This window comes from Somniosus microcephalus, chromosome 1 (genome assembly GCF_052327205.1).
Source record: "Somniosus microcephalus isolate GS21.2 chromosome 1, FLI_Smic_1.0, whole genome shotgun sequence".
Taxonomy (NCBI): domain Eukaryota; kingdom Metazoa; phylum Chordata; class Chondrichthyes; order Squaliformes; family Somniosidae; genus Somniosus; species Somniosus microcephalus.
Window position 1 is genome coordinate 416,393,623 of NC_140987.1, and position 22,229 is coordinate 416,415,851.

General features: G+C 42.5%; 1 protein-coding gene across 5 annotated transcripts in view; it reads left to right on the forward strand.

Annotated features, from left to right (window-relative positions):
* The window catches only part of tenm1 (teneurin transmembrane protein 1), a 1,268,320-nt gene that overhangs the window by 1,037,654 nt on the left and 208,437 nt on the right, over window positions 1–22,229 (forward strand). For 3 of the 5 annotated variants that reach the window (XM_085999260.1, XM_085999278.1, XM_085999249.1), the window contains 4 exons: window positions 2,727–2,912; window positions 3,021–3,047; window positions 5,873–6,019; window positions 16,763–16,979. In XM_085999260.1, the coding sequence (XP_085855386.1) occupies window positions 2,727–2,912; window positions 3,021–3,047; window positions 5,873–6,019; window positions 16,763–16,979 (577 nt within the window). The remainder of the gene's footprint in view (window positions 1–2,726; window positions 2,913–3,020; window positions 3,048–5,872; window positions 6,020–16,762; window positions 16,980–22,229) is intronic. The other 2 variants (XM_085999268.1, XM_085999286.1) reach the window with 2 other exon arrangements.

The window sequence follows — 22,229 nt, forward strand, 5'->3', positions numbered from 1 at the left end:
GAAACCTCCACGGGTGCAGCAGTTCTTAAATAGCTTCTGGAAGCTGACCCATTGAATTGTCTTTTAATGCCTTCATTAAAGCTTTTTCGATTAAAGTTGCAGGCTCTCTCAAGTTTGCAGAATTCCCCAGCATACAATCTGTGCATTGATGGGAGTTGCAAGTTAAAAGGTTGTGTCCCCTCATCCTTTCAGGGTTAAGAGTTAATTTGCTTTTTTTTTCCAAATCGGAGATTGAACTGTCGGAATTTTTATTTCTGGCAAGGCTAGAATTTATTTCAATGTATTAACAATATGCAGCTGAATAGGAGCGTGTGTGAACAAAGGCACCTGTGATCGTAGCACTGGCCCATTTTACATTTGGCCCATCATGTCTGTGCCAGCTCTTTGCTAGAACAATCCAAAACTAATCCCACTGACCTCATCCCATAGCCTTGTATCTTCCCCTGCTTCAAATATTTATCCAATTTTTCCTTAAAAAGTACACTGGTCTCTGCCTCAACTATTCCCTGTAGCAAAGGATTCCATGTTCCAGCAAACCTCTGTGTAAAGACATTTCCGCTAGTCACTCTCCTCTAAGTGATATTTTTTTAATTTATGACCCCTCATCACTCATTGATTCCCCAACCAGATCAAATGGTCTTTCTTTATTCACCTTATCAAAACCCTTCATAATTGGAAAAACCTCTATTAAATCTCCTCTTAGCCTTCTCTGCTCCAGTGGAACTCAACTCTCTCCTCCTAATTATGGATTCAGATAGGATAGGGATCGGTCACTGTATTCGGGGTATACTACAGAAAGCAAGCAGAGGGAAAAATATGTATGAAAATCGATGAAATGAGTGGAAAAAAAACAGTATCATAATCATGGGGGATTTCAAATACCCCCAAATAAACTGCTAAGTAGATGGACTGAATGGGGAAAAGGGAATTGAGTATTTACAGTGTGCCCAAGATTCCTTTATGACCCAATATGTAAAAACCTCAAGGGATGAAGCATTGCCAGACCTAGTAATGGGAAATGAACCAGAACAGATAAGAGAAGTAAGCATAGGAGAACATATAGGGAGTAGTGATCACAATATAATAAAATTTAGGATGATGCTCAAGAGAGCGATCTGGGCCTAGAAATTCATTGCAGACAGTGGCGCAAAAGGAGCGGTTCCACCGATGGAACTGAATATCTGGCGCCACGTGTAACGGGCGGCCGATCCGATACCGCCCATTTTGTGTCACCGCCCGAGACAAATTTCTAGCCTATAGTTGGTACAAAGACCAAAGTAATAGATTAGAAAAAAGCCATCTATGAGGTGTAAGGGGCGTAAACTAGAGAAGAATATTGACTAAGAGGTAGAACAAAGTGAACAATATTTAAAAGAGAGATTGATAGAATTCAAGAGAAATATATTCTGCTAAAAAATAAGAATGTGGTGCCATAATTAAATATAGGTGAGGATAAATGTGAAGTTCCTACAGGTCGGCGCAACCAAGCCTATAAATATGATTGTTGTAAGCTTGATGGATATAGCCCATAAAGCTTTCCTGGCTGATGCTCATTCTGGCATGCCTTCATTTATTCAGTCCCGCATAAAGCAAGGCATACATCTGAAGAATCATCCAGACATTCACGCATATCTGTGTCATCATGTCTGCCATCACAGCCAACCTTTAAAGCTGGCACCTCTGCATGCACTAATTGTTTGCTAAAGCTGTCTGGTCACCTCAGTTGATAGCTGCGGGTGTGCATGTGTTGATGGGTGGGCACAGAGCACCTCTTGTAGAGCCTGGCCTGTCTGCCATCCTTTCAGTGATCCTTTTCTTCTTCTAAGTACCTCTGATACAGGGAAATCACACTGGGAAATGGTGCTGGTAATGGTGCTTAGGGGGGTGATTAAAAAAAACTTTAAGAAGTATGGACATAAAAGGTTCATTAGAACTTACATAACAACAGGAAAAAAAAGAAGTGAAGAAAGATGAGCCAGAGCTGCTGCTCTCCTCATTCCCCACCTCCCTTCATTGATTATATTGGCTGCACTCATGAGAAATGTGGGCCAGGACCATATGTGAGGAATTTAAGTAAGCTGACTTGCTGAATCAGGTGAAAGATCAGCTGCTCATTTCATGAGACATCACGCTCACACAGTGATCTCGGATCCATTTTTGCTGAGATTAAAGATTCAGCTCTCCTGTTTCTGAAGTTTGTATTGAGCTTGGTTGGAGCAGAAAGGTAAAATCCAGCATGTTTGTTTAGTGCTTTGAAAAATCAGCCCGACAAAAAGCAATTCACATGCACTATGACTGGCTGAAGTCCTGCATTTATTCCTTTTGGTTCAGTCTGAAACAAGGGAACTGCTTAAACCCAGTGCAGAACCAGGCCAACAAACAGTACGTGAACAGCTTCCAATATACAGCCACCATGCACGGCATATGTCTCTTCAAATGAGGCTAGCAGTACAGCCATCTGTTTCCAGATTATACAGGGATGTTACTTTCTGTTATAGTGTGGGTTTCTGTAGCAAATTTGGACCAAAACCAAGCAGCTTAGCCAAACATTCAGTTTTCCCCAATCGTAAAATAGTAAAATCCAGTTTGGCTCACTTTTAAAATTCCCTCTGTTGATCGAAAGAAAATCTCAACTTGGCCTTTGTCATGTGGTCCAAATGTGCCCAGTATAATTGGTCAAATGATTAAGATGTTATAACAGCAAACAATTCTCTTGTCTCTTGCAGAAATTTGTGAGGTGGACTGTGGCAAGCATGGCGTATGTTTAGGTGGGTTGTGCCACTGTGAGAAGGGGTGGGGTAGCCTAGCTTGTGACCAGCACACATGTCACCCACGATGCACTGAGCACGGAAAGTGTAAGGATGGCAAATGTCAGTGCAGTCCTGGCTGGGAGGGAGAGCACTGTACCGTTGGTAAGAAAAATCCAAATAATACTATGTTGTCTCCAAAATCAAACTGTTTTCTCAGTATGTTTCCATTTGGATTATTCTTGCCTCAAAGATCTTTCCTTTTTTTTTAAGCACAACATTTGGATAATGTTGTAAAAGGTAAGAGTAAGTCCATAATATCTCTCCATTCATCTACAGTGATATAACAATAAGTACATTCATTAGAACAGAAAACTAGCCAAAATCGTTTTTGAAGATGGGGTTTTCTTTAAAACATACTGCAGCATTTAATTTTTTTTTTAAATAGCAAAATGTGTAATGAAAACAAGATGCTGGTTTAGTTGAGGGTATTCTGAATTCAATGGAAATAAAAATCAAGCAAGATGTAAAACAGGCTGCCAATTCACTATCAGCCAGTTTACACTATCGCACAAAGTCAAAACCTACTCCAAAGTGAGGGACAACCATGGATGTGGTGAATACTCCCGAAATTGTGCTCTACATTATCTCAGCACAAACTGCCATTTCAGAACACTTTACCCCTTTGAATGTAATATGCATTCAAAGTAAAAATAAATGCTAAGATTTTCCTGCAACCTGCTGAAATATTCCCATACATATATTCCCATTTTCCCTATTATAAAACTGAATCTGATGCTTTTTTTACATAAATTAGAAGTAGGTCTTAGGTATTTCACGTTCTCTGTTGCCCCAATGGTGAGATCATAATGAAGGCGAAAAAAAATACCTTGCCTCAGACAACTGCTTGTGTCTGCAGAATGGACTCACATTGAGCTTTTATTAACTTAATTCTGGTCCCATGAAAGCAAAGAACAGATGAACAATGTTAGATTAACATAAGATTAATTAAATTTATTACACATTGAATGTTCTGGCCAAGTGAGCAAGCCTCCAAAATATGATCATCAATATTTGAGAGAACATTAAAAATAATAAAGACAACAACATTAAGATTAATCATTTGAGTAAACAAAAATATATTACCATTATAATTCTTTGCTCTTGACTTGCATTTAGTGGCACAATATTTTAGTGAGTTGACATATTCTAAAATGCAAGATGGTGAGTTCCTGATCTTAAGTGAAGGAGGGTATTTTTCCTAGAGAAGGGAGGGGAAATGGGAAGAAAAGACAATGTATAACATTTTATTATATCTCTTAACTACCAGCCACAGACTGGCATTGATGGCGATCTGAGAACAGGTTTCCTGCCCAGCCCTCTGAGGCAGGGATCAATGGAGTAGAGGGGCAAAACTTAATGTGAAGATGAATTGACAATAATACAAGAAATTTCAGATCATTTTATTAAAAATAAAAATGAAGACCAGTGTAATAAAAATAGTATGCTATTAAATTAGTAGTTGATTCTCAGTGGATCAGTGAATAAAATTAAACAGGCAAGATAAGGCATGCACATGAGATGCAACCCCTGTCTATTTCCCTCCTCCTACACTATTTTTCAGGGCCCCAAACAGTCAGTTGAGACAGCAACTTATATATATTTCCTTCAACATAGTATACTGTATCTATTGCTCATGGTCCAGTATTCTCTACACTGGGGAGACTAAACATTGATTAGGTGACCACTTTGCCAAACACTTGCACAAGTGCAACCTTGTGCACCCTGTTGATTGTCAATCTGATATCTCCACCTTTGGCCTTCTGTATGGTTCCAGTGACACTCAAGGAAGAGTTATACCTGAAATGTTAACTTGCCTGTTCTCTCCGCAGACACTGACTGACTTGTTGAGTGTTTCCAGCATTTTCTGTTTTTTATTTCAAAATAAGGTTTTTGCTAGGTCCATGTGCTGTTTTTCATCCAAACATAGTAGTAGTTGCATTAGCTTGTGTCTATCTCAAGTGTGTCACTGTTAAAATAAAAGCTCTTAGCTTTTGCTTAAAAATATTCAATGTTTCATACAGAGGGAACTAGATGTAATATCTCCAAGTTTGCAGACGACACAAAGTTGGGTGGGGATGTGTGCTGTGAGGAGGATGCAGAGAAACTCCAATATGATTTGGACAGGTTGGGTGATTGGGCAGATGCATGGCAGATGCAGTATAATGTGGATAAATGCGAGGTTATCCACTTCGGTGGCTAAAACAGGAGGACAGATTATTATCTGAACGACAATAGATTGGGGAAAGGGGAAGTGCAACGAGACCTGGGTGTCCTTGTGCACCAGTCGCTGAAGGTAAGCATGCAGGTGCAGCAGGCGGTTAAGAAGGCAAATGGTATGTTGGCCATCATAGCGAGAGGATTTGAATACAGGAGCAAGGATGCCTTGCTGCAGTTGTACAGGGCCTTGATGAGACCACACCTTGAGTATTGTGTGCAGTTTTGGTCACCTTATCTGAGGAAGGATGTTCTTGCCATGGAGAGAGTGCAGCGAAGATTCACCAGACTGGTACCTGGGATGGCAGGAATGACGTATGAGGAGAGATTGGGTCGATTAGGCTTATACTCGCTGGAGTTTAGAAGAATGAGAGGGGATCTCATTGAAACTAAAAAAATTCTAACAGGACTAGACAGACTAGATGCAGGAAGGATGTTCCCGATGGCGGGGGAGTCCAGAGCCAGGGGTCACAGTCTAAGGATAAGGGATAAGCCATTTAGGACTGAGATGAGGAGGAATTTCTTCACCCAGAGAGTGGTGAACCTGTGGAACTCTACCACAGAAGATGTTGAGGCCAATTCATTAAATATATTCAAGAAGGAGTTGGATATATTTCTTAAGGCTAAAGGGATCAAGTGATATGGGGAGAAGGCAGGGACAGGGTACTGAATTTGGATGATCAGCCATGATCTCATTAAATGGCGGAGCAGGCTCGAGGAGCCGAATGGCCTACTCCTGCTCCTATCTTCTATGTTTCTATGATTATATGTATATCTTAACGATATAGTACTGGTACAATATTAATTGATTTATCGGCTGTTTTTTTTTAATAAAACCTTTCTGACAGAGGGATGTCCTGGCCTGTGTAATGGAAATGGAAGATGTACGTTGGACCAGAACGGATGGCACTGTGTTTGCCAAGCGGGCTGGAGTGGAACAGGATGTAATGTCATCATGGAAATGGTGTGTGACGATAACAGAGATAATGATGGAGGTACAGTAATTCACAATTTGAATTTAAAATTGAAGGGAAAGCGCCTCCGTCCTACTCTTATTTTTTCCCCCATCTTTCCCCAAAGCACTGACCTTTGCTGTAATACAATTTCACAAGCACCGAAAGCTCCCCAGTGTTTGTGTGACCAGACCCTGGACAAAGGGGCCATTGTTCAATTGTGAACCCCGATAGTGATCTTGGAAAAACGTTTCAACTAGAAAAGAGCCTCATAGCCAAGCTCAATCCCGTCCTCATCCGACATCCACCCATGTGCACTTTCCATTAGGGGTCGATGTTTTGAAATCAGAAATGGGGACCTTGGTGAATCTTGTTCCTACCTTGCCCACAGCCTTGAAAACCAATTGCAACACCTCAGTGCTACTTGTCTGGTTGAGGTCAGCTAACCATGACAAAGTTTGCAGACAGATTGAGAAGGACAAGGAGGGATAGTTTACCTTTGTCACAGTCACAAAGGATGTCACACAAGCTGTTTCGGTACTGTAGTGGGGTGGAAACCTGATTGGAGAGATTCAAATATGGAGTTTCCAGAAAGATGGGCACAGGAGGTGATAACAATTTCAAGGACTTTGGAGAGGAAAGGGAGGTTGGAGATGGGGCGGTGGTTTGCAAGGACGGAGGGGTCAAAAGCTGTTTTTTTTGAGGAGGGGATGATGACAGCTGATTTGAAGGAGAGGGGAACAGTACCTGAGGAGCAAGAACCATTAACAATATCAGCAAGTATGAGAGCCAGGAAGGGAAGTTGGGTGGTCAGCAGTTTAGTGGGAATAGGGTCAAGGGAGCAGAAGGTGGGTCTCCTGGACAAGATGAGCTCGGAGAGGGCATGAGGGGAGATAGGAGGGAAATTAGAGAAATATGTGAGTTTAGTGCTAGGGCAGGGGGTAACCTTAGAGGAAGTGTGGCCCAGTGGGCTAGAGGACGGAGGGAAGTGGCAGAGGCAGCTGATCGGATGGTCTCAATCTTAGTGACAAAGAAGTCCATGAGCTCCTCGCACTTGTTCGTAGAGAAGACAGGGGAAAGAGATTTAAGAAGATGGTTTGCAGTAGAGAAAAGAAGCCAGGGGCTATCTTTGCATTCCAGGCTGATCCTGGAATAGTGAGCAGTTTTGACAGATGAGAGCAGGACCCGATAGTGCTTTATGTAGTTCAGCCAGATCTGGTGGTGAATGGCTAACTTAGTTGTCCACCATATCCGTTCAAGTCTGCATCCCTTGGACTTAAGGGAGCAGAGATGAGGGCCATAACATGGGAACGGCCAGGGTGAGAGAGAGTAATGGTTTTAATGGGGACTAGGGCATCAGAGGTGGAGGTGAGGGTGTGGTTGAGCAGATCGATGGCTGCAGAAATGTCATGGTGAATGGAGGGCCAAAGGCTAGACAGCTGGGATTTTGAAAGTACAGTTGTAAGTGAATTGGGAGAGAGGAAGTAGGGTTGGAAGGGGGACACAGGGAAGTGATCAGAGATGGCCTTATCTGTGATTGACACGATGGGAGTAGCGAGGCCACGTGAGATGGCAAGGTCAAGGGGATAGCCATGAATATGGGTTGGGGAGTTTACATGGAGGGAGAGATTAAGGGAGGATAGGATACCATGAGATAAAATTCAAACACTTTTTTTTTAGTAAGAATTCACTATTTATCAGTGCTTATGCCTTTTCTCAATTAATGTAATGGAATTGTATGGCTTTAGTTACTCAATTATTATAATGTTATTAGAGTTTAGAAAAGTGCAGTTATACTGTTAAACTTCAATTTAAATCCATTTCATGGGAACTGAAGGCAGCAAAGTGTGCAGAGTGATCAGATTGTACTATTTCTGGGAATATTCCGAGGAATTGTAATTAGATTTACCTGGTATCTGAAAGCTTTACAATTGATTTAATATATTTGACAGTATAACTTGCAATGGTTGAGGAGAAGTTAGTTTTGTAAAGTTAATCTTCATGGACCTCATAAAGTTAATCTTCATGGGCCTCATAAAGTTAATCGTTGTGGATTTTGGAAGTCTTTCCTAATGAAGATTCTAATGTGTGACATTAGAATCTTCATTAGGAAAGACATTGTTCTGACTTTTTCCTACTGATCACATTTGCGATAAAATAAGTACTTCATTGGCTGTACAGTGCTTTGGGGCGGCCCGAGGCCATGAAAGGTGCTATATAAATGCAAGTCTTTTTTTTCTTTTTAATGTGATTGTGGACTCCATCTTGCTTTTTTCCCTCCTTGCTAATTTCTCCAACAATATTCACTCGGCCCTTGTTTCCTGAAAGTGCTGAATTCTAATTGAAGTATGGTACAACTTTTGTTTTCCACGATGACAAATATTATAACTTATTTACCACAGAAAGATATATCCCATTATTGATTGCATAAAATTAAGCTTCAGAAACAGAATCTGTCGCTAAGAAATGTGGTTGTAAACTGTTGACTACAGCACAGAGACTACAAAATGTGTCTGCCTGCAACTAATGTATCCAATGAATATATATCTCATTCCTTAAGGACATAACTGCTAGAATTTCTTAATAATCCTTGACAATGTTCCCCGAAATAGGAGCATGGTTGAAGTAGACTAAGCTTGTGCCAAGTGACTCTTCTATGGAATTCATACTTTCCTTTAGATTGTCATTTTTCAGGTTATTTCATTTGTTCAAATACAGCTATGACCGGTCAATGCTTCAAAATGACATGCTGAAGAAATAATTACTACAGTCAGGCACATCATTCCCAGCTATCACTCTGTATTCTTATCCTTTTTTGTCATGTTCCATTTTCAATATGTGAATGCATTTGTAGATAGGCGATTCAGTTCCCAAACTTGGATTCAGCGTTTGAGTTTCAATGGCAGGCAATGCATTGCAGTTTTTCATGCAAGGGATAATAGACTACAGAATAACTTGTGTTTTTTGAGAACATGGACACATTGCCCTATTATATTTTTAGAGTATCAAAAGAATTACTCCACAGTTAAAACTCCACAGCATGTGGGGAAACCCAGACTTCCGGGTTTCCAGCACGCTACCCGGCCCCTAAGCTCCCAGTGCATCAGAACATTAAAATTCCCAGCCTTGTTTTTTTTGCTGTTGGTTATTGCCCAGCTTGTGATCAACCAACACTCAAAAATTTCATCAACTGCATCACCTTAATTTATTGCACCAGCTGAATGGAATAACTCAACACAGGCCTTGGATCAGACCTGAGGCCTTTTGGTTTATCTGGCTCAGAACCACACTGAGCAGTGCCTTTATCTAATTGGCCATTCCAGGGACTCTTTCATTCATATTGGCCCAGATTTTGTGGTCAATGGTGAAGGAACGGCGGCAGCCACTTACACTTGCCCACAGACTTTCTATGGGCTTTTGCGCTGGAAGATGCTGTTATTAGAAATCGAATACAGCCCTACAGGGGATTTGGGACCTGTGTGAACAGGGCGAGCAAAGGTGTGTCTCCTTAACCAATCAGATTGAAGAATCCTTACTGAGGCACGCAGAGGCTAAACTAGGAAGTGTAAGTCAGCGGGGGGGAAATTGAGTCGCGCCCCCTTTGCGCTCGGAAAAAATTAGCGCCAAAATTCATCAGTAGCGCCCTGTCTCCCTCTTGGGGCGCTGCGAGGGAATATCCCGGCGCTACATGCCTCAGCACAATGCACTGCAGCACATTGTGCCACGGTATTGCAGGCCTTCCTCCCCTTCTTAAAGAGGAGTGGCCTTGCGCAGCATGACCCGGGGCCCAGCTGGGTCACCAGGGATCGGAGTGCCAGCAAAAGAGCCCGGCACCCAAGAGAAGTGCCGGGCTCACAGAGTGCAGCCAGCACTCGGTGGGGGGGCGCTCAGGAGGCCAGGGACAGCAACGGAGGCAGGTGCTGGCAGGTGGCCAGCAACAAAAATGGCCGCCCAGCACCTCGCCTTTAATTAGCGCTGCAGGTAGGCCCCCCCTGACCCCGTCGGACATAGTGTCCAGCGGTAAGTCAGGGGGCGCTACCGAAGATCGCGGCTGGGGTGCTGCACGCGGCGATGACATCATCACCGGCAGCCCAGAGCTGCGGGACGCTAATGGTTACCACTGCCGCTAACCTCCCGCTGAATTTTGCAGGAGGCGTTGGCGGTGCCACGCTCGGGCGCTAGTTGCTTTGCGCCCCATTAGTGCAACCAAATTTTTCCCGAATTTTTCCCCCAGAATATTTAATTCAATGCCAAATCATGTACAGAAAATGAATCATAGAATGGTTACAGCACAGAAGGAGGCCATTTGGCCCATTGAGCTCATGCTGGCTCTCTGAAAGAGCACTTCATAGAATCATAGAATGGTTACAGCACGGAAGAAGGCCATTCGGCCCGTCGAGTCCGTGCCGACTCTCAGCTAGTCCCACTCCCCTGCCCTTTCCACATAGCCCTGCAAACTGAAGTCCCTCATTCCTGGAATCATTCTCGTAAATCTTTTCTGCACCTTCTCCATGGCCTTCACATCCAGTGAGGTGCCAAGAATTGGACACAATACTTCAGTTGAGGCCGAACCAGTGTTTTATAAAGGTTCATCATAACTTCTTCGCTTTTGTACTCTATGCCTCTATTTATGAAGCCCAGGATCCCATATGCTTTTTTAAACGCTTTCTCAACCTGCCCTGCCACCTTCAACGATTTGTGCACACATACCCCCAGGTCTCCCTGTTCATGCACTCCCTTTAGAATTGTACCCTTTGACTTATATTGCCTCTCCTCGTTCTTCCTACCAAAATGTATCACTTTGCACTTTTCTGCGTTAAATTTCATCTGCTACATGTCTGCCAATTCCACCAGCTTGTCTATGTCTTCTTGAAGTTTATCCCTATCCTCCTCATTGTTCACTCTAATTCCAAGTTTTATGCCATCTGCAAATTTTGAAATTTTGCCCTGTACACCCAAGTCTAAGTCATTAATACATATCAAGAAAAGCAATGGTCCTAGTACCGACCCCTGGGGAACACCGCTGTATACCTTCCTCCAGTCCGAAAAACAACCGTTCACCGCTACTCTCGAAAGAGATGGAAACAAAGATGGAATTAACAGAGGGAGATAAAAGAGACAGAAAGAAAAAGTTAAACAAAAATTATTTACATTTTTTAATTTAAAAAAATTTCCAACAATAATTAAAATCTGAAAAAATGAGACTCCAAACTTGTAAAAGTTAATTTTCAGCACCAGAGAGGTTGTTTTGCACCAATGTTTCCGCTAAGCTGCGTGGCCACGCAGTCATCTGCAAGGTCCTGCACAGGCCACTCACTGGCTTTTGCATTGTAGATACCGTGCAAAAATTTGAATGGGCCGGGCATTGGGGGAGGCAGGCTGCGCCGGAGACAGTGCAGCTTATGGGGGACATTGCTTATCACACTGTTAAAAATTCACTTACACTTGAATGGACAAGCCCTCATTCTTTTTTGACGAGATTAGTGGATATCCAGTGGGTAAGTACCACATCTTCATGCCCTTCATGTATTTGAATGCCGAGCCTCTCAGCGAGATACTGTTATAACGAAGTTTTAGGAGGAGCAGGGCAACTCGGGACAGCAACTTCCTAATTCCCGTGTTCAACTGCGCACGTGCAGTCACTCAAAGTTGCTGTCCGATTTACGCTTTAATGACGGTGAACGCTGATCATCTCACCATTATTTCTACCGCAAAATCCAGGCCATTATGTTTCACTTTTGGGAGCCAACCCATAACCCTGTTTCAACAAGGAGTGTGTAATACAAATAATGTTTTATATATGGTTTCTCTAATACTAAGAAAGCTGATACCACAGTGTGTGTTGTAGCAATGGCTTCCTTTTTTAATACCTGTTATTTTGTATTAGCATGATGTAAATTTAAACTGATGAGTTCTTCTCCCAGTGAGAGCAACTGAGGATGCCCGAGAGTCTTAGGGTTAAAATTCATCTTTGGTGGAAAAGACGATCGGGCAGAGTGTTAAACGGGCTGGTGATTTGCTATTGCCAGTTGTGGCCAAGATAAATTTATGCCCCTAAGTCTAGCAGACTTGAGACTAGAATTTAGACATTGGAGAATAAAGTACCATTTTAGTACAGCACATGCTCTGATGAATTTGGATTTGTAAAGTGGAACTTTGTTGCTTGGGGCACATATCATTGCTACTGACCCAACACTGTACCTGATTTGTCATGCTTATAGTGCTGTTGTCAGATGCAAATTGGAAAAAAACCAGCCCTGTCTTCATCATTGCTAACCTAAGGTTACAGGAGATATTTTTATAACAAGGGAGTTAATCTATATTGAAGGCTATGAACTATAAAGTAATTACTTGGAAAAGGACACCCAAATTATTGTTGAATTACTCATGCCACATCTGAGGTGCGTGAGAAGTTAATTGAATGAAAGAGCTATAAAAAGCTTGCACAAACAGCCACTGGGTATTTTGAGCTATTGCTATTATCACGCATATCTCCGATTAAATGAATGTTAAAATTATGTCTTTGTTGTGGAACTGATTTTGAATATTAATACAATGGAACCTCCATTAATTGCCATATTAGAGGGTTCCCTGGTGGAATAAAGACAAGTACATTACAAATAACAAAATAGCATCACACAATTCTGTACTTTAAGAAAGGGAGAAGAAATACAAATAGCAAAAGAAGGTGAGGTATTGCATTAGGCTGTGTGCTGCAAAAATTCTAACAGACAATAGTACGGAGGTCAAACATAAATAAACAAAATCCACTTTAGATTTGAAGTGAGCTGTTCCTCCGAGCTACAGTATTATCCCCATAATGCTGACAGACACCAATTAAAATTTTTAATCAGAATTTTTGAAATTAGCAGAACTTAGAATGGGAAGGCTGACGATACCTTTAACAGCTGCCAGGAAACAAACTTGACAGCATGGTGTTCCATTCCACTTTGATATCAGATGTACATTTAATAGCAAACTATATCTGAAATACACTGTTCAGTTTCCTGCCTGAAAGTATCAGCACTCTGGATAATAATATTATACCAGTGTCAATATCAGGACTCTGAGTACCAATTCAGTACCAGTGTCCGTACCAGGTCTCTGGGTACCAGTCAATGCACTGGATACCATATAAGCTGCTCTACTCAATGATTGCTACATCACTGAGCTTCAACCCATTAACCCGTCAGTTGATCAATCCATTCAAAGCAGGGAAGGCAACATAAATATAACAAATTATTTGAAAGCTATACACTCATGAACGATAGAACTTTAAAAAGGAATCCATTATTGACCCCTAGTTAATATATTAGGGGGGGAATTTTTCGGGGGTTCAGCAGGTGCATTTGGTGGCGGGTCGGTTGGGAAAAAAATTTTTACGACAGCGAGTCAGGACCCTGCTGTCAACTCGCCTTTCCCAGATGTCAAGTCTTTCCGCGCTGAACAGACCCGACACGCAGCGGCGGGGGAGTCAATTCAGGTCATTATGACTTGGTAACAGCCCATTAAGAAGTATTTTGAGCTCCCCTTTACATTTTACTAGATGGCCCACGGTGATCGGGGATCACTTCAGGTAAGCAGGTCGGGAGTTTTATGACCATGGAATCATCTCTTTACTTGACAGCTGCAAATGTGCTATAAAATCTCCCATCTCACAGCTGTTCACTTTCCAAGCTCAGAACTGCATTTGGAAGACGGACTGAGCTTTATGCAGGTTGCAAGTGTTTGGAGTAAACTCTCTATCCAGTGTCACCTCATTGGAACAACCTCTCTCACCATTGCCAGATCACTTCTGTCATTTCAAGTTCACTTGCCATCTATTACATCAGTATCGGTGCTCTTTATACTCTCGCACCTTGGTCCTCAGAATCCCACCACTATTGGCACCAACACCAGCAGTGCCAGGCACACCAGCAGCACCAACAACACCACCAACCTTCTCCACAATCAACTGATGCTGCACAGGACAGAGGGCACCAGCACCCAACCACATTGCTGCCCGGGACACCAAGGATGGCATCACCATGGCCAGATTTACTTCATTTGACACTGTACACCCTGGCTGCCACATGATGTACCCTGACAACATCCCTGATATAAAGCATCCCTACAATGCCCAAACCATTCCTTTCACACTCATCACCATTGCGGGGGCTATCGTTATGTATCACCATTCACTGCAACTCACTAAGCCACTTCCAAAGGTGCACACAGATCTGTCCAAAGTGTTCAAAATAAAAGTTTAAATGTTTGACACCACATTAACAGAAACTTTACATGAACATTGGTTAAAACACCCAAGCGCCTACCCTTGTGTGTTGTTTGGTATGATTGCACTCGGATGAGGGTGAGTGTGAGGGGTGGCTAGTGAGATGGGGAAGTGATAATGTAGATAGAGAGGGATGGGTGGAGGTGCAAGGTAAGTTGGTGTGAGTAAGGATGTGCAGGAGTAGGGTAGGGAAGGCAGAGTGATGGGGATGTGATGAGTGGCACAGCAGGATGAGGCTGAGTGTGGCTTTGCATTAATGTTTTGTGATCTACTGGGGGTCATTGAAAGGCTTGCGCCACTGTAGCCTGGTCCTCCTGACAACATCCCTGCTTGTGTCCTCCTGTGCAATGTGCAACCAGGCTGCGTTGGTCTCCTGGGGAGGTCTCTTCTGCCCATTGGAAGGGAAGAGAACCTCCCTGCGTGCAGTGACTTCCTCCATAAGCATGTGGAGGGAGTCATGGGAGAGCCTCGTTGCAGCTGTTCACCTCTGTGCAGTGCTCGTCAGTGTTTGCAGCACCTCAATGCTGTAGAACACTGAGAGCACAGCTGTCAAATGAAATTTGCGCACCGTCCCCTTAAGGAAACCGGCTGATGACGCGTCATCAAATGACGTCATCAGACCCGCTTCCTTCAATTGGCTGGCAAACGTACTGGGCGGGCTTAACAAGCCCAATCAATGTAAGATCATTGTACACAGTGGGCTGGCCCAGCAGCGGGGTCAGAACCCGCCACGGACCCTCCGAGGTCAGGGAAATCGCGGCCTAGGTTGCAGATTTACAGCAACTGATCCTGTTGGCCCAGACTGCAATACCTTGCAATGCGTTCAGTAATGTGAGACTTCTATTAAGATGGGAGGGCTGAAATATGATCCGTAGATAAAACCTAATAATAATAATTGATTTATTGTATCACTGGAATGTTCCCAAAAAAACTCTTCACTTGTGCATGTGCCATCTGGCACTGAACCACACACTTAAAGATGTATCAGAATAGTTTCTCCATCACTCAGGAGGTGTAGCCAGTAGTAGCTGAGCCATACGTACCAGGAAGGCCTCAAGTTTGATCTCCAATCTGTGCTGAGTTGGCTAAACACAGTCAGGGTGGCAATTGGGGCACCACAATTGGCTTTTGCACCCTTGGAATAACAAGAATATTTGCTCCTGATTGCTGTACAGTGACTCCTTCTGGAAGTGCGTATATGTGGACATTGGATGAGAACAGATTGGGCTTGGTTGTGACCACTTTAATCTCCACTTGGCCCCTCTGTTCTCTGCTAATTCCATCAATCAATCCATCAATGTCAAAATCCTATCCTCATCTACAAATTCTTCAATGGCCTGACCCTACCTCTTATGAAGACCTCCACGCTTATACCCCTTCTCTTTAACTCTGGCCTCTTGTACAACCTTCCTCCATTTGTTCCACCAACAGTGGCCCAACTTTCGCCAGCCTGCTCTGTGGAACTCCCTCTGCCTCACTTCCTCTATCTCTTCAAAACCCTTCTCAGAACCTACCTATTCAACCATGCCTTTGGTCACCTCTCCTAGCCCTATGCTCAGTACTCATATTTAATCTTCTGTGCAATCCCTTAGGGCAATTTTCTGCACTAAAAGCTTTATACATAGTCAAGTTTGTTGTGATAGTGTGCATAAAAGCTAAAGAGACGCATCACTGAAGCCATTATCCAGGAAGGACAGGCTGTTCTCAGCTGATGGGTTGATGTGCAAGATACATCATAGTCTTCAGCAACTTTAGTTACAGTAGACCTTTGCACAATCCTGCTCATTGAAACCAGGCTGATTTTTCACAGAAATCAGTGACAATACTCCAAGTATTAAAAAGAAAATCTGCAAATGTTGGAAACCTGAAATAAAGACAGAGTGGATGTAAAGCTGCTCAATAGTACAGGATCTGGAAAAAAAATATGGTTCCACTGCAAATCAAAGGAAAACTAAAATATCCAATGGCGATTATGTTTTGACTACTGCTGCTCTTAGCTGGTCTAGCAGTTGGGATGCTACAATGAACCTTAGGTACACTGAGCTAGGGAGGTGATAGACAGCTTGGATTCTGCTCCTGATCACTATTCAGTGATCTCTGGCAATGTGAACATTTGATGACAACAGGATAAATGTGAGCTGTGTCGCCTGTTGACGCACTATCTCTGCTCACACATGAAGAATGACCAGGGATGGTCTGCTGGCAGCCATGGAACTACACCCAAGCATCAGTCAGCACCAGCAGGAGGAGAGAGACTAATTTCTGATCTGACTCGCAGTGTAGTACTCTTTAAGGCGCTTCTCGGATGTTTTAAAATATAATAACAAGTTAAGACAAACAGTGGTTGGAAAACGGACATCTGACAGCTCTAAGCTAATTTTAGAACTGAAAGGAAAGTTCCTTTGTCAGTGCTATAAAAACCACATTGGCAACAGCAAAATATTACTATCTTGGAGCCAAATACATTCATTTTTAAAAGCACTGCCACATATTTCACTCTTCTTTCCTTCCAGATGGTTTAACAGACTGCATGGACCCAGACTGTTGCAGGCAAACCATTTGTTACACTGGTCAACTCTGCCAAGGATCACCTGACCCGCTTGACCTGATCCAGCAAAGTCAATTGCCCTTTCCCCTGCATCCCCCAAGACTCTTCTACGATAGAATCAGGTTCCTGGTTGGGAAGGACAACACACACGTACTCCCCAGTGATGGTCTCTTTGACAGCAGGTAATTTATTTTTTATTCTATCTAATATCTTTTTATCTATCTTTCTGAAGTCAAGGTGATATTCACAAATGCAAGATTGCATATTTTAGAATAAAAATACAAGAATTGTTAGGAACGGGAAATAGACTATTAGACCCAACAGGCATCTTCTTTTTTTGATTGGTCAAGCTCACCAAACTGCCTTTTCACCATCGTCCCCAATCCCCTCTATTCTACAATGCCTGACATTAGACTGTTAATAACATTGGCTTAATGAAGAGTTTGTATAAATTATTTTATATCATAAATACAAACCATTACTTATTTTCAGTTCTTCAAATCTAAACAGATCTTGGACTAAATTGAATAATCATGTTTTCAATTTAAAATTATTGAGATTGCTCTGATATTTAACACATTCAAATTAAATTCCTTTGTCTGCTATTTAAAGGAAGGCATTAAAATTGCAGACAAAGGAATTCAGTAAAAAAGTATAAACAATTTGGTTCTGTTTTTTGGCTTCACTGTCGGGCAGTAATGGGGTGGTAACATGATGAAAACTGTGGTGCAAAACTTACCACCATGTTCCCGCTGACGCTCAGGTTTGTTGGGGTCTTTGATATGAGCAGCCTGTTTTTGGTGGGCGCCTCATTTTCACGTACCAATGGGCAGAGCGTGTGCCGTGCACAGTCTGTCCATGGCACATGCACTGAGTAGCCTAACCAGCGATTCCTAAAGGGGTTGCTGTAGACCACTCCACTTTCCTGATCTGTACATTTCTGACCTAACGAGGAAGGAGGCATTGCTGGATCTGGTTCTGGGGAATGAGGTGGACCAAGTGGAGCAAGTGTCTGTAGGAGAACATTTAGGGAACAGTGATCATAGTATCATATGGTTTAGATTAGCTATGGAAAAGGACAGGGAGCAATCTCAAATAAAAATACTTAATTAGAGGAGGGCCAATTTCAGTGGGTTGAGAACAAAATCTGCCCCGGATAAATTGGAATTAAAGACAGGCAGGCAAAACTATAATTGAACAATGGGCTGCCTTTAAAGAGGAGATGGTTCGGGTACAGTCAAGGTACATTTCCACGAGGGGGAAAGGTAGGGCAACCAAAGCCAGAGCTCCCTGGGTGACAAAAGAGATAGGGAGTAAGATGAAGCAGAAAAAGGGGGCGTATGACAGATGTCAGGTTGAGAATACAAGTGAGAACGAGGCTGAATATAGAAAGTTCAGAGGGGAAGTAAAAAAGGAAATAAGAGGGGCAAGGAGAGAGTAGGAGAATAGACTGGCAGCTAACATAAAGGGGAATCCAAAAGTCTTCTATAGGCATATAAATAGTAAATGGGTAGTAAGAGGAGGGGTGGGCCTGATTAGGAACCAAAAAGGAGACCTACACATGGAGGCAGAGGGCATGGCTGAGGTAATAAATGAGTACTTTACATCTATCTTTACCAAGGAAGAAGATGCTGCCAAAGTCATGGTGAAAGAGGAGGTCGTTGAGACACTAGATGGACTAAAAATTGATAAAGAGGAGGTACTCAAGGCTGACTGTACTTAAAGTAGACAAGTCACCAGGACCAGATGGGATGCATCCTAGGAGGCTGAGGGAATTAAAGGTGTAAATTGAGGAGGTACTAGCCATAATCTTCCAATCCTCCTTAGTTACGGGGGGGGGGGCGGTGTGGGGGTGGTGCCAGAGGACTGGAGAATTGCAAATGTTACACCCTTGTTCAGAAAAGGGTGCAAGGATAAACCCAGCAATGACAGGCCAGTCAGTTTAATCTCGGTGGTGGGGAAGCTTTTGGAAACGATAATCCGGGACAAAATTGACAGTCACTTGGACAAGTGTGGATTAATTAAGGAAAGCCAGCACGAATCTGTTAAAGGCAAAACATGTTTAACTAATTTGATTGAGTTTTTTGATGAGGTAACAGAGAGGGTTGATGAGGGCAATATGGTTGATGTGGTGTACATGGACTTCCAAAAGGTGTTTGATAAAGTGCCACATAATAGGCTTGCCAGCAAAGTTGAAGCACATGGAATAAAAGGGACAGTGGCAGCATGGATACAAGATTGGCTAAGTGACAGGAAACACAATAGTGGTGAATGGTTATTTTTCAGATTGGAAGAAAGTATACAGTGGTGTTCCCCAGGGGTCAGTTCTAGGACCACTGCTTTTTTTGATATATATTAATGACTTTGACTTGGATGTACAGGGCACAATTTCAAAATGTACAAAATGACACAAAACTTGGAAGTATCGTGAACAGTGAGGAGGATAGTGATAGACTTGAAGAGGACATAGACAGGCTGGTGGAATGGGCGGACACGTGGTTGATGAAATTTAACGCAGAAGCGTGCAAAGTGATACATTTTGGTAGGAAGAATGAGGAGAGGCAATATAAACTAAAGGGTAAAATCCTAAAGATGGTGCAGGAACAGAGGGACCTGGGGGTATATGTGCACAAATCTTTGAAGATGGCAGGGCAGGTTGAGAAAACGGTTAAAAAAGCATATGGGATACTGGGCTTCATAAATAGAGGCATAGAGTACAAAAGCAAGGAAGTTATGATGAACCGTTTATAAAACATTTAAAACTGAGATGAGGAGGAATTTCTTCACTCAGAGGGTTGTGAATCTTTGGAATTCTCTGCCCCAGAGGGCTGTGAATGCTGAGTCTTTGATAGGGCAAGCCTGGGGAAGCCTGTTCTTATGTTCTTATGTTTCTTATGTTCTTGTATTCAAGGCTGAGATAGATAGATTTTTGGACTCTAGGGGAATCAAGGAATATGGAGATCGGGTGGGAAAGTGGAGTTGAGGTCGATGATCAGCCATGATCTTATTGAATGGCGAAGCAGGCTCGAGGGGCCGTATGGCCTACTCCTGCTCTTATTTCTTATGTTCTTATAACCCTGGTTCGGCCTCAACTGGAGTAGTGTGTCCAATTCTGGGCTCCGCACTTTAGAAACAATGTGAAGGCCTTAGAGAGGGTGCAGAAAATATTTACAAGAATGGCTCCAGGGATGGGGGACTTCAGTTACATGGATAGACCGGAGAAGCTGGTGTTGTTCTCCTTAGAGCAGAGAATGTTGAGAGGAGATTTGATGGAGGTGCTCAAAATCATGAGGGGTCAAGATAGAGTCGATAGAGAAAAACTGTACCCATTGGCGGATGAATCAAGAACCAGGGGATACAGATTTAAGGTGATTTGCAGATGAACCAAAGACGACATGAGGAAAAACTTTTTTATGCAACGAATGGTTATAATCTGGAATGCACTGCCTGAAAGGATGGTGGATGCAGATTCAATTGTGGCTTTCAAAATGGAATTGGATAAGTACCTAAACGAAAAAAATTTGCAGGGCTATGGGAAAAGGGCAGAGGAGTGGGGCTAGCTGAAGTGCTCTTGCAGAGACCTGGCATGGGCTCGACAGGCCAAATGGCCTCCTTCTCTGCTGTAACCATTCTATGATTCTATAAAAGGAACTTAAAGGTTGTAAAATGATTTTTGTAGGGTTAGAAGGATGCTCTGTGCCCCTTCCCCAGGCTTGCCCCCCCCCCAACCCTATTAACTTACCTGGACTGGCTGAGCTCCATGGTGGATTTTCCACCCTCTTTGATCTGCTTGTAATGTGCAAGCAGCTCACCATCGTAATGTTAATGGGGCACCGACCGTGAGAATTGGTTTTATCACTGGGCAGGTTGTGAGCTCCTCTGCCCAGTGCCTGCTGGATGTCTACGGAACCAAAATTGGGCCTCATTGTTAATATTAATATTGGACAACATGATTTCAACTAATAATACATGTGTGCATGTATCTCCTCATTCCCATTACAATCCTTTCTTAAATAATTTCAAAAACTACTGTCAATCCTGTTTGGAGTGGAATTTTTCTGATTTTAAAATAATGCTAGTTAATCACCCTGCCTACGGTGAGTTAAGACCAAGTGTAGTCTTGAGGTGTAGTGGGATTAGAGGGCAGGGGATAATTGGGCCAGACCGCATAGACGTAATTCAGTCCCCATTTTAAAGTCGTAAATTCTGTCCTTTATTTTATATTACCATTAAAAATTCCTACATCCACAGGCATAATTATAACTGACTATGTCACCTTGTCCTGCTGTAATGACACCATCCCAGTAGTGGTGGCACTGCAGTGCCTCCACTGAAGAAGGATATAATTACAGTGTGACAAGTTTACATAGACTTCTATTACAAATGTGGGCATGGGAATTTATAATGGTAAAAATTGACAGGAAGATTGCACAAATGCAGATTTTTTATATATTATAGATATACTAATCAAGTTATTTCTCAGCACTAAATTGACACCAATAAATGAGCAGTGATCACTTCACACACACTAATATTACATATATTGCATATGATACTGGATGTACAGCAGTTACTTTAAGTCTATAATATCAATTTAGGTTTGAGATAATTATAGGGTACTCTGGTTTCATTCTTATTCTCATTATGAGTCCCTTAGAATTCCTTAATGAGATTACTGCTTGCAGTCACTCCAAGGTATCTGGTAGCTTCTCTTTATGTAAACTCTGTACCTCTGTAATAAACCGGTAGTAACAATGTCACAATCATATTTACTTTCATGCCACCACATCAGTAGATAGTAGGACTAAATAGCCGTGATCAAGCACTCCAAACAAGAAGCAGAGCTAATAGACTTTCCCTAGATCCAGTCCCTGCAAGCACCATTCCCCGCCAGGACCACCTATTATCAAATCAATTGCTCTAGAATGATATCGAAGCTGTAATCCAACCAAGGCCTTCAGTAGATGTAAACTAATCAAGCTTCTACATTGTGGTTTATGATATCTGAGCCCCTTAGTTAGATTACAGCCTTGTGTAATTTTTCTCTCTCTCTTCAGTACAGCCCACCTTCAGGTTTGCAATTGCCACAAGATAGGTTCATATGAAGGAGGTCCTCCAGCCCTATTGATTTCACCCTTCCAGAAAAGCAATCCTACTTTGCTGTATAGAGGACAGTCCTTACCGTGATCTCAATTGGAAACACAATAGAGAAAATAGAGCGAGCTCAGTGTGATCATGGAAACAAGCTCAATAAAATGTATCACCTTCATGCTATTAGTCTCGAAACCTGGAAACTGATATTACACTCAAAAACCTGGATTCCCCAAGGCAGTTGAAATATATAGCTAGTAATGATTGCAGGATGACTAATTTCAAAATCCTCTATTACTTCCCTATTATTTTCAGCCCAAATAGGATGGATATTAGAGAAA